The sequence below is a fragment of the Mytilus californianus genome, unplaced genomic scaffold (assembly GCF_021869535.1).
Source record: "Mytilus californianus isolate M0D057914Y unplaced genomic scaffold, xbMytCali1.0.p SCAF_2, whole genome shotgun sequence".
Classification (NCBI taxonomy): Eukaryota; Metazoa; Mollusca; class Bivalvia; order Mytilida; family Mytilidae; genus Mytilus; species Mytilus californianus.
Window position 1 is genome coordinate 133,032,720 of NW_026262668.1, and position 14,756 is coordinate 133,047,475.

Below are 14,756 nucleotides of genomic sequence, written 5' to 3' on the forward strand. Positions count from 1 at the left end.
TCATATGTATACATGATAAATCCATGGGACTTTTTGCATTAGGTTTCAAGCCATTTAACCTTAGAAAAGCCAACCGGAAGTGACCTTGTGTAAACAGGAAGTAGCTTTTTTTTGTACTTAATTAATGTAAAAGTTTATAGAACCAGATATTTTTGGTATCAGTGTCAATTAAACGTTTGAATAATACCGGAAGTAACATTTTTCAAACCGGAAGTAACAAATTATCTCCCTTATTTAAAAAATATTGTATAGAAACCATATATTTTTGGAATCAGCATACAATAAGCTATCATTTCAAGCTGGAAATGACATTTTAAAACGAATTTTACTATTTTCATATTAAAATACATGTTTTTTTGTGGAAAGACCTTCAATTGTTCTCTGAACAATTGGTTTTTAATTGTGAAGAGTTCTTCTTTTCTGATACTATCACAAGGATTATTTTTGTGCAGAAATTTGCTAAATATTTCAACCAAGGTAAATTGTAAAAAAGTATAATTCATGTTCCCATCAAGAGAAAATAAGAACAGAAGACAAAATAATGACAAAATAAACTGATTTACTTCATCTTAACGTATCAAAAATAGTTTTAATTACTACAATTAATTAACTTCAGCCAAAAATGCTTCTTGCCACAAATGGCTTTTTTAAAATCTAACCATAAATGCCCTCAAAATATTTTGTTTAAATGTGTTATTTTATGAAATAGGTGATGAATACTTACTGAATAACACTGTACATGTATTATCACTATTTTTATAAGAATATAACACTGTTTCAGTGAACATGCAGTATACATATTTAAATTCCAAAATATTCTTGATGTTTTTTTATTGCATAGAATGTGACTGAATTAGTATCCATTTCTTAATCTGACGGCAATTTTTTATATGCTGAATTATCTGAAATTACATTGGATAACTAAGACAATGTAGCATTAAAAATAAAACCTACCATGTCTAAACTCTGAAGTTTAAATCAGGATAACTCAGACAATGTAGCATTAAATATAAAACCTACCATGTCTAAACTCTGAAGTTTAAATCAGGATAACTCAGACAATGTAGCATTAAAAATAAAACCTTCCATGTCTAAACTCTGAAGTTTAAATCAGGATAACTCAGACAATGTAGCATTAAAAATAAAACCTACCATGTCTAAACTCTGAAGTTTAAATCAGGATAACTCAGACAATGTAGCATTAAAAATAAAACCTACCATGTCTAAACTCTGAAGTTTAAATCCATATACTGGACCTCTTTTAGCACTGTTCATATAATTTCCAAAGGCAAGAATTATCTACAACAAATAAACAATTACTGATATGGTAAATAGCTATTAAACAGAACAATTCTTAAACCCTAAATTTCTATATACAAAGTCAAGGATCTAGAATTTTTTTTAAACAATTTCGGTCATTTTGAGATAACTTAAAAGTTGGGCCCCTTTTTTCAAACTCGAAATTATTCACACTAGATTCATAGCATCAACTAACTTGTGTTGATTGTTTCATCGCATTTACTTCATGAATTTTCTTACCGTTTTTCTAAACGTTCAAGAACAGTTAATGGAATGCAACAGTTTAAAATTGAAATGAATTTAATGACTCAAAATGGTATATTTCTCAGACACCGCTAACGTTCCTTTCAATTTTGAAGACAAATTAAAACCTGAAGTTTCACGACAATACTAAAGTACAAGTAATTCCGAATACATTTCCGGGATTCATTCTGTTTATAAAATTGACAGGAAATCACAGGATTTAAAATTTTATTACCTTTAAATGTGTTTGAATAGAACAGATAATAGTTCCATTCGTTTAAATTTAGTATGAAATCATTTTGCATTATACGATTAAGTGTCTAAACTGATGAAGACAATTTCAAGCATGCGTATTACATAGTAAATAAAGCACATGTTTGACTCGTAAAAAATTACTTTATCTACGTAAATTAAATCAAGTTTTAATTTTAAATCAGAATTGTTGATTGTCTTTGATGAAAAGTAATTAAACAATGAAGAAAGTTATCATGAAATTTTAATTTCTTTATAATATTAGTTCTGAGCTTGTGATCACTGTCAGGTGTGAATTAAAAACACTGGTAAAAAGTGATTAGCAATCTTTAACCAATATTTCCCAGAGGCATTACTATGGTTATTAGGAGGGCCCTCAGGATTATCATACTATACTGGAGTGGCAGATATATTACAGGAAAGGGATTATAAAACAAAAACAAGTGAAAAATGGCGATAGCAAAACCCGATCTCAATGAAATGACCAAAATTATTTCTGTAAAAAAAATTAATTTGTCCTAAATCCCAATCTGCCATTTAGGACAAATATATTTCAGTTTAGGACATGACTGGCAAATATGACCGTTTCCGGACCCTTGTTCAAAGTATTCTTTGACTATTACACAGAAAACTGCTACTTTCAAACTCTAGTATTATACAAATCATAAACATTTATAAATATTGCATTACGTGCGTCCTTCACTATAAACCTTTTTTCTTACATATAAAAAACAATTAATAATTATTAAAGAAAGGTAATATACTGTTAGACAAACCAACAACAAACAAACAAGAAAAAACTGACCTCTAACATCTTCTTCACTTTCTGTGAACTTCTTATTGACATGGAGGCAGCTATAACGGCATTAACTTGCTGTAATTACAAAAAACACAAATCTTTGTACAAAGAGTTTTAAAACAAACAGGAGAAAAGATTAATCTTCCATTCAATGTTTGAAAACAACCAGGAGAAAAGATATATCTTCCATTCAATGTTTGAAAACAAACAAGACCATGGATACAATGAAAAATGTCTTTCTACATATAAGATATATAAAACATCAGGACAGATTTAAAACACTTCATTATACCTTCCTTTCAACTTGGAAAAAAAGCTGTTTGAAAGCGACAGGAAATTAAATCACTTCTTTGTACATGCAGCAAGATCTTGAGTTTATATCAAGTTATTTTTGTAGCTTATATGATGATGATGATCTTATTCAAAACTTGATCAATTTTTACACATATGGCATGTTTAAATGGGTAACAAACATATTAAGAAGGTAAATAAATGTTCTTTATTTTTTGTTAGGGTTTGATCAAACAATTTTGTTGTTAAATTGTTGTCCTTTTGATATTGTCATTTGTGTTGTAAGTTTTCAAGTCTTGATGTAATAAATAAAACACACATATCAATAAAACTTACTGGTTGTAGATTATGTATGGTATCATAAAAGTTTCCAATAAAACTCATGATGTGTAATTTGGGCGACAATCTCTCCACTTTACAAAGCTGTAATATATAGTAAAACAAAATATTTCTTTAATACAATTAACTGTTATCAATGTACATAGAAGCTGGTTTACGATTCTGAAAACTAAACTAAAAGAAAATATTATCCTACTTACATAATAAAACAAGTATTTCCAAATTTTGTTAAAAACTTCTACAGGAAATCAATACCTTCATAAATTACCTTGATATTTACTTTTACCCTTCATTGTCGCTACACATGTCCATTGTATTTGTTTCTTTATTCATAAAGCATTCATTTTCTTTTCAGGAATAAACCTGGTCCGACATATATATTTATAACATAACATTTTTATAACATAATATTTGCACTGTCATTTTATTTTTGAAGGCCTTCTTTACATCAATTTTGAATTTCAATAAAAATCAGAAAGGAGTAAGTTCGGTAATGGCCATATTTGGCCCCAATTGATAAGTCCATAATTTGAAGATAAAAAATGTTTTAAGTTGATGAAAAGACATGTCAGAAAGTGAAATAGAATTCTTTTTGTGCAGCTTTTCTTATAAAGCCTTAACATTTACAACCGTAATAGGCCAAAAGTAGAGATTTTGATGAAAGTTGACAAAATCATCTGGATTCCTACCAAATTTAGGCCTAGAAAACATAGACCGCAGGCTTCGACAAACTAATTATTCAAATCAGATATGTAAAATGTTATAACAAACATTAAGTCCAAAGATCTTTCTTATCAATGCCAATGCATATGGTCAATGTTTCCGGTCCAAAAAATCAATGGAAATTTACCTGTTTTCTTGAACTTTTGCGGAATATCAAAATGTGTGCTATTTATGATGTCATGAAAAGAACTCTTATACGTAAATTTTCAACAAAAAATATCCTACCTAGTCATTGTTTAAGGATTTCGCTACTCTGTTTCAAAATAATAAGCTTTTTGAAAGACTGTTATAAATTGATAGTATATAAATGAAGGAACTAAAAAAGCAGAAAAAAAATGAAGGGTCCGTGTGCTTGTTTTCAAGATATAAGCCATTGAAAATTTGGCAGGAAATGATTCTCTCTAGATTTTTCATACATTTAGCATTGGAACCTTTTTCCTTTCAAAAACTATGAAAAAATAAGGATTTTATAAGATTTTCAAATATGGCTTTTTAAACTAAATGTAATAACAAGGATTTTATAAGATTTTCAAATATGGCTTTTTAAACTATATGTAATAAAATTATGAAAAGAAAAGTAGGGGTTAGCGGGAAAATTTTTAATGACATTACATGCATAAAACCAGAGGATTCCGAATATCTGACAAAAAATCAAAAATAAGAGGAGCAAACATCCTTAAACTATGATTCATTGTATAATTGGTCAGAAAATCTTATCTGAAAATTTAGCAAGAAATAGGGCCGGGGTCTTATCGAACCTACTCCTTTAAATTAGAAAATATCATACCTGAAAGAGGAATCTGTCTTCATCTGTTAACATGTCCAGTGGTTTACGATCTTTCTCATACATTTTGAATGCTTTCACCTAAGGATAGTCATTATATAAGTTTAATGTAAGTTTATATCAGGTTAGGAAATATAAAATTTCCTTAACATTAATTGCAGCATAATATAACTGTTTACACAAAAATTTCTCATATATGTAGCAATATTAAATTCAGTAACTCAATGAACTTCAATACTATTCAATGTATAAGTAGTGGAAGGACTTCATTTATACTTCTTGAAATCATCTGAGTAGATAATGATGATGTATGGCTGCTTAACGTCCAGCGGCAAATATCTGAGTAGAAAACTTCATACTGAACAATTACTTTACTTCAGTGAAACAGGACTAAAGAATTAGGCCTCACAATCTTCTTAATAAGATGTTAAAATGCAGAAACAAAAGCAATCCAAATAGCATGTCTAATCGTAAAAATTCAAAACTAAATTAACTGAACAACATTTCGTCATCTAAATAAAATATATGACATTGATGTTAATGTTTTTTTGCCAAATTAGATGGCTTTATAACTTACACCCTAGCCACCACATAGAGAAAGGATATTATGTATGTAAGTATTTTTAAAGAAGATATAATATATATTCAAAATAAACATACCTCTTGGTCATTTGGCAAAATTGTTAAAAGAATTTCAACCATATCTAATGACAGGGTTTTCAAATCAATACTGAAAAATAGAATTTACTGTCGGATTAAAACATTGCAGTATAATGCATTAAGTTAAAAATAATAATAGAATTGAAAGATATGGATAGGGAATAGATGCCACACTTTCTATTCCTATAAACTTTTCACTTAAATAAGCATTCATCATTAACTTGTGTATCTATCCAGTGATTGGTAGTGTCTTCTCCACAATAATATTAAAGTTTTCTTTTACATTTTCCCCAGTAATATTTGGTCTAATGAGATCCCACATACAAGTCAAATTAACAGTAATTCATAAAAGAAATGCAGTTATTTGTTTTAACATTAATCTAACTTACTAATTAATAGCTCTTGTTATTTCCTCGTTGGTTAATTCTATCTTCCTTCTTGTTATTGCTAAAAATAGATGTTTAAAAGTCTTTAAATCAGCATTTATAACATTTTAACAATGTACAGCTACCATCATCTAAGCTTAAAAATTAGGCATAGAACATTTCAATGAAGCTTCAAAGAATACATTTTTTTTTTTTTTAATACCTAGCTTTTTGAGGGACTGTCTAAAACAATTTAGAATGGTTTAAATATTTACCACAATTTCGTAATCTATTAGCATCTATCAGGCTTATGCTTTCTGGTTTTCTGGATTTTTTCAACATTTTAGGGGTACCATCATCCACCAAACCTGGACCTCCACCCAGGCGGAAAATTTCTTCAAATTCATTGAAGTTTATCACCTAAAAAATACAATCATTAAATAGATAATATACCTGTAAACAGCTTGAATGAGATTATAATTTAAATTTGGTATCAAAGAGATATTCATAGCCATATAATTTTATTGACTTAATAATTTTCATTGGACTTTTTTGGCACAAATTACAGTTTAAAGTTCAAAGGTGGACTTTTTTTACTTACAGTATAAAGATTTTCAATGTACATTTTTTGTATGACTTACAGTACAATATGTTTAAAGTGTTTTTTAGCATGACAAACAGTTCTTTAAGTTTTTCATTGCACATTTTCCCTCATAGTATAGTTTTTATTTTATGACTATAATAATTTTCAGTATTTTTTCTGCTAAATTTACTGTCTAAAGTTTTAAAAGATTTGAAGTGGTTATTTTTGTTTGTATGACTTACAAATTTTCATTGAACTTTTTTTAATATGACTTTTTCATCGCAAACATTTTGTGTATGACTTACGGTTTGAAGATTTTTATTGTACATTTTTGTATATGACTTGTACAGAAGTTTTTTATTGTTAATTTCTTCAGTATGACTTATTATAAAAGTTTTTCATTGTACATTTTTAGGGAGTATGACTTACAGTATAAAGTTTCTCATCATCCAGATCTGAAAAGATGGTTCCTTTGACTTGTTGTGGTTTTAATGGAGTCCAGTTCAGTACAGGTAACCTGAACTTGGTCTGTACTTTCTTTTTTATGGTCATTGCTGTAAATCAAAAATAATTCCATTCATCAAATATTTTCCAATATTTAATCATATAAATAAATTCTACTACCATTTTTTAACTTTATAGTTTTTTTAAGAGTCCTTTCTACTTTCAACAGCTTTTAAAGAGACAAAATATTTCTTAAATTTTATTCATTCAGAGCATCAGCATTATGAAATTTGTGTAGTTTTGATAGTAATAAAACTGAGAATGGAAATGGGGAATATGTCAAAGAAACAACAGCCGAATGCCACCAATGGGTCTTCAATGCAGCGAGAAAATCCCGCACCCTGAGGTGGTCCTCAGCTGGCCCCTAATAATCTCTTTATACAGCTAACCTTTATATACTATTTCTTATGAATGTTTTATTTAAATGAACTATGATCTTTGTACTAGATCATAGTTTTCTTACACTATCAATGACATTACTCTATGATATCCAATAGAAGTACAGTGACTGATCTAGTTGTGTTAGAAGGCATGTCACTTTGTTTTTCTAGGTTTTCTGTATTATTGATATTACTCAATCTCTTTCTAGTGTGATTTTTTTTCTTTACTGTATCAATTGTTCTTTCACTACTTGAAATAACAAAGAGGATGGTTAAGTAAAAACAACTCTAGGTTTACACTATTATATTAAAGTACATGTACCATGTAAAGAATCCTCTCTGTGGTTGTAACTGTCTATATACATATTTTATACATTAAAGAATCTGGTTTTGATTTTGGATTTATTATTGTCGCTTTAATAATAAACCTTTTACAGCTAGTACTGAAACTTTACTAGGTTAATAAATGTACAAAATGAATAATCCTTTACAAAAACATATATAAAGATATCTCAGGATACTTACCACCCATATTTGGAACAGCACCTCCTGGTGGTGGTGGAGGAGGAGGTATTGCACCAGGAGCAGGAGGTGGTGGTGGTGGAGGGGGTGGGGGAGCTACTACAGGTGGTGGCGGGGGGCGGTAAATCTGGTACAATTCCTGTTGTAATTCCTCCAGCACTTCCTCCTACAACAAATAATAATAATTCATGCAAATAATTAATCATCACAAAAAGTTAATTATTTTTTAAACTAGTAAGTCTCTTCCCCAGGACAAAAATTTAGTTATGAATCTTCTATGTTTCAAATCAAGTTAAACAGAGATTTTCCTTTTTTCAAACTTGACTTTGTAAACTCCATCTAAAAACAAAGGCATGCTGTCAAAAAAAAGTTAAATACCCAAAAACTGAAATAAATATTGAAAAAAATATAATGTTATAGATATAAGTGAAATTATTGTAGTTGCCATATATGATGACAAGAACTGTACCTGTAGTAGCACTTAATTTAAGCTGTTCCATTTCTTTAAGTTTCTGTTCAAGCATACTCTGTCGTTTCTTAGATTCCTCGTCTTTCTCATTTACAATCTGTCTCAATTCATTGACTTCAGATTCATGCCGTGCTAACAGATCCTAAAGGCAGTGAAAGCATTATGATGTTAACTCAGCTACACAACAAACATTTGGGGGAAATTGTGAATTGATCAAAATATTTCATTAGAAAATAAAAATCATTTCATCAAATTGTGATTTTACTTGCATATTCTTTGTGTACAAAGTTTGTTCAAACATGTATTTTCCCAAAATTGAAAGAAGAGAGAGAAAAAGATATTTTTGTTCTTTTATCCAATATTTATAAAAGATGAAAATTTATTTCTGCTGTAAAATGAAAATTGGTAATTTTGCAATTAAATGAATTATTTATGCCAACAATCTCTTACCTTTAATTCTTCTATTTCATTTGTAGCTTCAGATAACTGCTTTTCCAGTTCAACTGTAATAAAATAGGTATCAATGAAACATATAGCATAGAAATCATTATCTTAGGTAACAGTATTACATAAATGGGACAAAGCAACTGTCTAAAATAACTCTATTTTCTAAAATTAAAAAGTTAGACTAGCAGCAAAAGGTTGTCTGCCTTCTTACATATATATTTAAACAGTTGACCACAGATTTATTCCATTTGTCTCAAGTCAAAATCCTGTCCCTTGTTTTCCACGACTATGACATCACAGAATGTGACCTATTACAAAATTTTCTTTGTGATGAACAACATGATCCGTGCCACTGGAGCAGGATCTGCTTACCTTCAGGAACACCTGAGATCTTCCCCAGTTTTTAGTTTCTATTTAGTCTGTTTTGTAGATTGTTTTCCTGTTCATTATTTATCTTTTTGGCCATAGTGTTGTCTGTTTTTCCTTGACATAAGAATTTTTATATCTTGGTATTTTCTTACTCTTTTCATTCAACATTTAATAGTATAGACCAATTTTCAATCTATTCTTTAATACAGAGAGGAGAATAAGTTACCAAAGTTACAGGTGAAGGAATGCACAGACAAGGTAATTGCCATATCTGAATATAACCAATAAATGGATCTTACATGACAGATGATACTAGTGAAGCAGGAACTATTTACCCGAGACAGAGCAATTATGTTCACTCTAGTTTTTAGTAGGAGGATTTAGTATTGCTCAATCTTTAGTTCTCCAGGTGGTGCTTTGTTGACCATTTTTTTTTGTTGGATTTTTCCTTTCTGCCACTGTATCAAGGGTCTTAGTACCTTTGTTTGTTATTCATCTCAGTACCTTTGTTTGTTATTCATCTCAGTACCTTTGTTTGTTATTCATCTCAGTACCTTTGTTTGTTATTCATCTCAGTACCTTTGTTTATCATTCCTGTTAGTACTCATGGTACTGTCTTATTTTCTACAATACAAACCTGTTTTTGCCATTGCTTCATCTTCTAGTTCCAGAAATTTTTCTCTTTCCTGAAAATTAAATATGTATGTTACTGTTGAAATGGTAAAAAATAAATAAAAGCATACAACTGTTTACTGTTGATAAATATTGTTGAAACCTTTTAACACTCAGGTTATGTTTTTTCTTCAATGTAAATTCAGGGATGATTCCACTATATTGTTTAGGCCCTAAAATCAGCCTGCAGCCCCAAATTTTTTTTTTATAAACAACGATTCAATTATGTCAACATGTAGTAGACTATTCTAAAGCATCGTAATCAGATTGGTAAGATAAGGTAAGTAATTTGTTATTATGTCTTCATTATCAGAGTAGTCATCATGTGTTATTTTTTCTCTCAATATCTTTGGTCTCTTAAAAGCAGACCTCTCAGATACAATTGACGAAAATGCTATGGTAGTATTTGATCTTGTACAAGCAGATCGCCTAGCAAGCAAATAAAAAAGATGTTTTTACAGGAAAATAATGTTATTTCGTCTAAGATTTTATGTATAAAAAAATTCCCAATTGGGATGAAAATTCGAATTTGAAGTCAAGGAACCCATTTGAAAACACCTGGAATCATCCCTGGTAAATAACTTCAACAATTCTCTGTTTTATTTATGCATCCATTAACTGAATTGCCATTTGTGAAGGTCATTTCTTTTCAAACAGTATCATTTGAAATTTTAACTGCAAGAGATTGTGATAACTGTTATTATAAGGCTTTATCTGGTCAAGTAGGACAATGAATACAAACCCTTGATAATTCATCCTCTAAATCTTCTGCCCTTTCCAAAGCTTCTGTTTTCATTTCTGAATCTTCTAACAACTGGGCAACATCTATTGTGTTATCTACGTAGGCATGAACCTGAACTGAAAGTCGATCACTTTCAGTGTGCCGTAATTTCTGTAAATATAATTATCATTTTCATCAAGAAATACATGTTGCTGTAAAAGTGATGATTGTTATTATACTTGTAACTCTTATATAAACTTTATCAATCTGTTATATGTAAGAGAACTTATCAAGATTCCAGGATTTTTTTTACTAAAATTCCATATTCTGTCAAAAACATTTTGCGATTGCATTTTTTCAATGTGTAATTTTTCTCCAATTTGGTATAAATTGTAATATATATATCTTGGTTTGATACAATTATTTATATGAATATCAAGCCATCAAAAGTGTGTCTACATGCAATATATAGGTCAGTTTTACTCTATCTTGAGTAGATAGTTTTTTATGTTTTTCTTTGCTGTATACAATCATATAAATAAAAATCTCTTTTTATGTTTTTTTACCATTTTTCACAATACCCAAACATTTTCTCATTTTTCCACTTATGTTTCTAAGATTAAATTCAAAACAACACTTACTTAGAAATTGTCAGTTAAGCAATATACTATTTGCAAAAGATTTTTTACTGTAATCTTATTGAGGTGACTGGTGAAGTTAAACTGCATACATACCCCTAAGTAGTCATCCAGACCAATTGTGGTGAACTCGTACTGTAAATGGACCCTGAAATTCATATTTTCTACAGAATGTACAACTATATTCACAAACTGCATACAGGCAACCTAAAAAAGAAAAATGTTTAAATCAAAAAAATTATATTTATAGTTTTTTTCAACATCTAAATGAAGCTATGACAATTCTAAAACATTCTACATCCATTCTTGTGTAATTGTTGATATCATAGTATGACATAACGTTTTGAAATTCTTTTCTGTACTTTACATTGAATGAAATATTGTCTGTTGTAAATCTATCCTTAGTCATGGTTCAATTTGTGTATCGCCAAGGTATAATGAGTCTGTTTCAATGTGGATTGGGCATGTATTTTGTTCCACCCCTGTTGGCATTTTCAAGGTAAAATGATTGTTTCAATGAGGATTGGGCAGGTATTTTTGTTGCACCCTGTCGGTATCCCAAGGTATAATAATTCTGTTTCAATGTGAGCAAGTATTTTGTTACACACATCAGTATTTCACAGGTATAATTTTTCTGTTTTAATGTGGATTGAGAGTATGTTGTTTCAACTTAAGAGTATACGCAACGCATAATAATTGTTTCAATGTCAATTGGGCAGGTATTTTGTTACACCTGTGATTATTTCAAAGATATATTGGATGAGCTAGTATTTTCTTACACTCCTTCCATGTAGATTGGGTAGGTATTTTGTTACCACCCTGACAGTCAACAAATCAAATAATGTTCTATAAAATAGATTTTTGTTTTTTGACAAAATGTCAGCATGCTGCTTATTTTACGTTTGAATGGTTTTACACTAGTAATTTTTGGGGCCCTTTATAGCTTACTGTTCGGTGTGAGCCAAGGCTCCGTGTTGAAAACCGTACTGTGACCTATAATGGTTTACTTTTATAAATTTTGACTTGGATGGAGTGTTGTCTCATTGGCACTCATACCACATCTTCTTATATCTATTATCCGTTTTTCACAATACTTACAGAAACTAAAAGATGACTTATTAGTATAAGATACAACAGCAGATTACAACTGATTGTCATGCTCTGATAATTTGCAGCCAAGGACTTTGCATATTAATTGGCATGTTAATTGATAATCAATGAATGTTTTAAAAAACAAAACACTTGTATGGAAAATCAAATCATATTAGGTACACCAATTGTTTTGATCCATAAACATGATAAGGTGAACTTGTACTGCTGTAATATTTAAAAAGGAAAAAACAAATGATAACACTTTAACTTACCATAAAATCTATGTGGAATTCATCATAATTTTTGAAATAATCCATGAGGGTTTCAAAACGATGTGCTTCTCCACACACCTGAAAAACATAAAAAGGTATTTACACTGATTCTATTTTATCAGTCAGTTCATGCATAAACCTGAATTTAAAAAATCCAACACAAGACTAACCACAAAATGAAGACTTTCAACATCAATCTAAATTTTACAATCAAATGCATCTTCTTCAGCTCCTGAGCAAAAGATGGTTCTAAATATCTGCCTTTGAAACAAATTGTTTTTTTATTTTTGAATTGTATCAGTCATGTGACATTAATCCTAGAATTAAATACTTTAATTACTCCTTTCCAAAATGAATATTACAAACCATATTATATGAATTTGATAATAATGTGCAATAAATATTCTATTATAATTAATTCTTCTTATTTAACTGTCTTATAAAAACACATTTTATGATGATTGCTAAAGGTAAAAATGACGCAACTTCATTTATTATGAACAATTCATTCATTTCTAGGATTGCTTCTTTCAAAACTCGGTCTTAAATGCGACATAATTAAATATTCAGGTATTGAACAATAAGAAAACAATTGTCTTGTTGTTCTGTATCTCACAGATTTTATTTCAAGTAACCCAGTTATTTCATTACTAGACCTTGCAGTATAATACTGTAAATAATTGTTTAAACAACTACAATTTTCAGAACTTTCGAGCTTTGGGGCCGATCTAGGCAAGTGCTTAAAACAAATTGTGACTTACCTGTTTAAAGTTATCAAACGCTGAGAGTATTATCTCATGTCCTCCACTGACTAGACAAACTGCTGCTAATAATTCTAACACTAATGCTTTTGTTCTGAAAAAACCCATACAGAATTCTCATACAAATGTGGAACTACAAGAATCAATTCTAATATTAGAAATGACTTTTGACAGAGATAGAATTAGTTTTGAGTAAAACAATGCAATGCTTAAAACTAAGGGCTGTTATGACTTTTGACAGAGATAGAATTAGTATTGAGTAACAAATGTAATGGTTAAAACTAAGGGCTGTTATGACTTTTGACAGAGATTGAATTAGTATTGAAAATGATCCCTACCAAGGCTAATGAAATTGAGTGGAGTTTCGACCCCCTCATGATTGCTTTCACATTATTTTAGAGTATTCATGATTGATTTTCACATAATCATAGAGTATTCATGATTGTTTTCACATTATTATAGAGTATTCATGATTTTTATCACATTATAATAGAGTATTCATGATTGATTTCACATTATTTTAGAGTATTCGTGATTGTTTTCACATAATTATAGAGTATTCATGATTATTTCACATAATCTTAGAGTATTCATGAAAACAATTTTAGAGTATTCATGATTGTTTTCACATAATTATAGAGTATTCATGATTGTTTTCACATATTAATAGAGTATTCATGATTGTTTTCACATTATTATAGAATATTCATGATTGTTTTCACATTATTATAGAGTATTCATGATTGTTTTCACATTATTATATATTATAGAGTATTCATGATTGTTTTCACATTATTATAGAGTATTCATGATTGTTTTCACATTATTATATATTATAGAGTATTCATGATTGTTTTCACATTATTATAGAGTATTCATGATTGTTTTCACATTATTATATATTATAGAGTATTCATGATTGTTTTCACATTATTATAGAGTATTCATGATTGTTTTCACATTATTATATATTATAGAGTATTCATGATTGTTTTCACATTATTATATAATATAGAGTATTCATGATTGTTTTCACATTATTATAGAGTATTCATGATTGTTTTCACATTATTATAGAGTATTCATGATTGTTTTCACTACATTCTATGTAAATTTTGTTGTTTCCGGGGCATAATACTTACCGTAAACTTTTATGATTTAGACTGAGGGCTATACAGTTAATGGCATGTTTATGAGCTATGACAAGGTTGAAACCATACTGAAAAAGAAAGTCTGAACTATTACGAGAGACACAAATGTTCATTCCTTTTTTCAACTGTAAGCAAAAGTTTGGAAATGTGTATTTTGAAACTTGAAAGATTATAACCTTAACATGCTAAAACTTCAACTTCCTTAATGGGTTTTTGCCATTTAATATTCCTTAATGTCTGAATAAACCAAACTTGATTGTAAGTTGTTACTCCAGAGTCTTCTAACAAGATACAAAAACTTTGCAATTCGTTCTTTATTTTACTTGAAAACTCTAAAATTTGTTTTAATTGGATGGGTTTGAGTCATTTGAATAGTGCAATCATTACATCAAATGAGATTGAAGACAAATATTTGAAGCA

At 29.3% G+C, this 14,756-nt stretch overlaps 1 protein-coding gene across 1 annotated transcript in view; it reads right to left on the bottom strand.

Moving 5' to 3' along the window:
- LOC127731080 (formin-like protein 3) overlaps positions 1–14,756 on the bottom strand; it is an 85,109-nt gene that overhangs the window by 18,007 nt on the left and 52,346 nt on the right. Inside the window, exons 10-26 of the mRNA XM_052239941.1 lie at positions 14,328–14,404; positions 13,186–13,279; positions 12,425–12,502; positions 11,157–11,267; positions 10,444–10,593; positions 9,667–9,715; positions 8,664–8,716; positions 8,203–8,355; positions 7,748–7,895; positions 6,768–6,892; positions 6,031–6,175; positions 5,780–5,837; positions 5,391–5,460; positions 4,734–4,811; positions 3,221–3,307; positions 2,600–2,668; positions 1,219–1,299 (exon numbers count right to left, since the gene is read on the bottom strand). Coding sequence (XP_052095901.1) covers positions 1,219–1,299; positions 2,600–2,668; positions 3,221–3,307; positions 4,734–4,811; positions 5,391–5,460; positions 5,780–5,837; positions 6,031–6,175; positions 6,768–6,892; positions 7,748–7,895; positions 8,203–8,355; positions 8,664–8,716; positions 9,667–9,715; positions 10,444–10,593; positions 11,157–11,267; positions 12,425–12,502; positions 13,186–13,279; positions 14,328–14,404 — 1,626 coding nt within the window. The remainder of the gene's footprint in view (positions 1–1,218; positions 1,300–2,599; positions 2,669–3,220; positions 3,308–4,733; positions 4,812–5,390; positions 5,461–5,779; positions 5,838–6,030; positions 6,176–6,767; positions 6,893–7,747; positions 7,896–8,202; positions 8,356–8,663; positions 8,717–9,666; positions 9,716–10,443; positions 10,594–11,156; positions 11,268–12,424; positions 12,503–13,185; positions 13,280–14,327; positions 14,405–14,756) is intronic.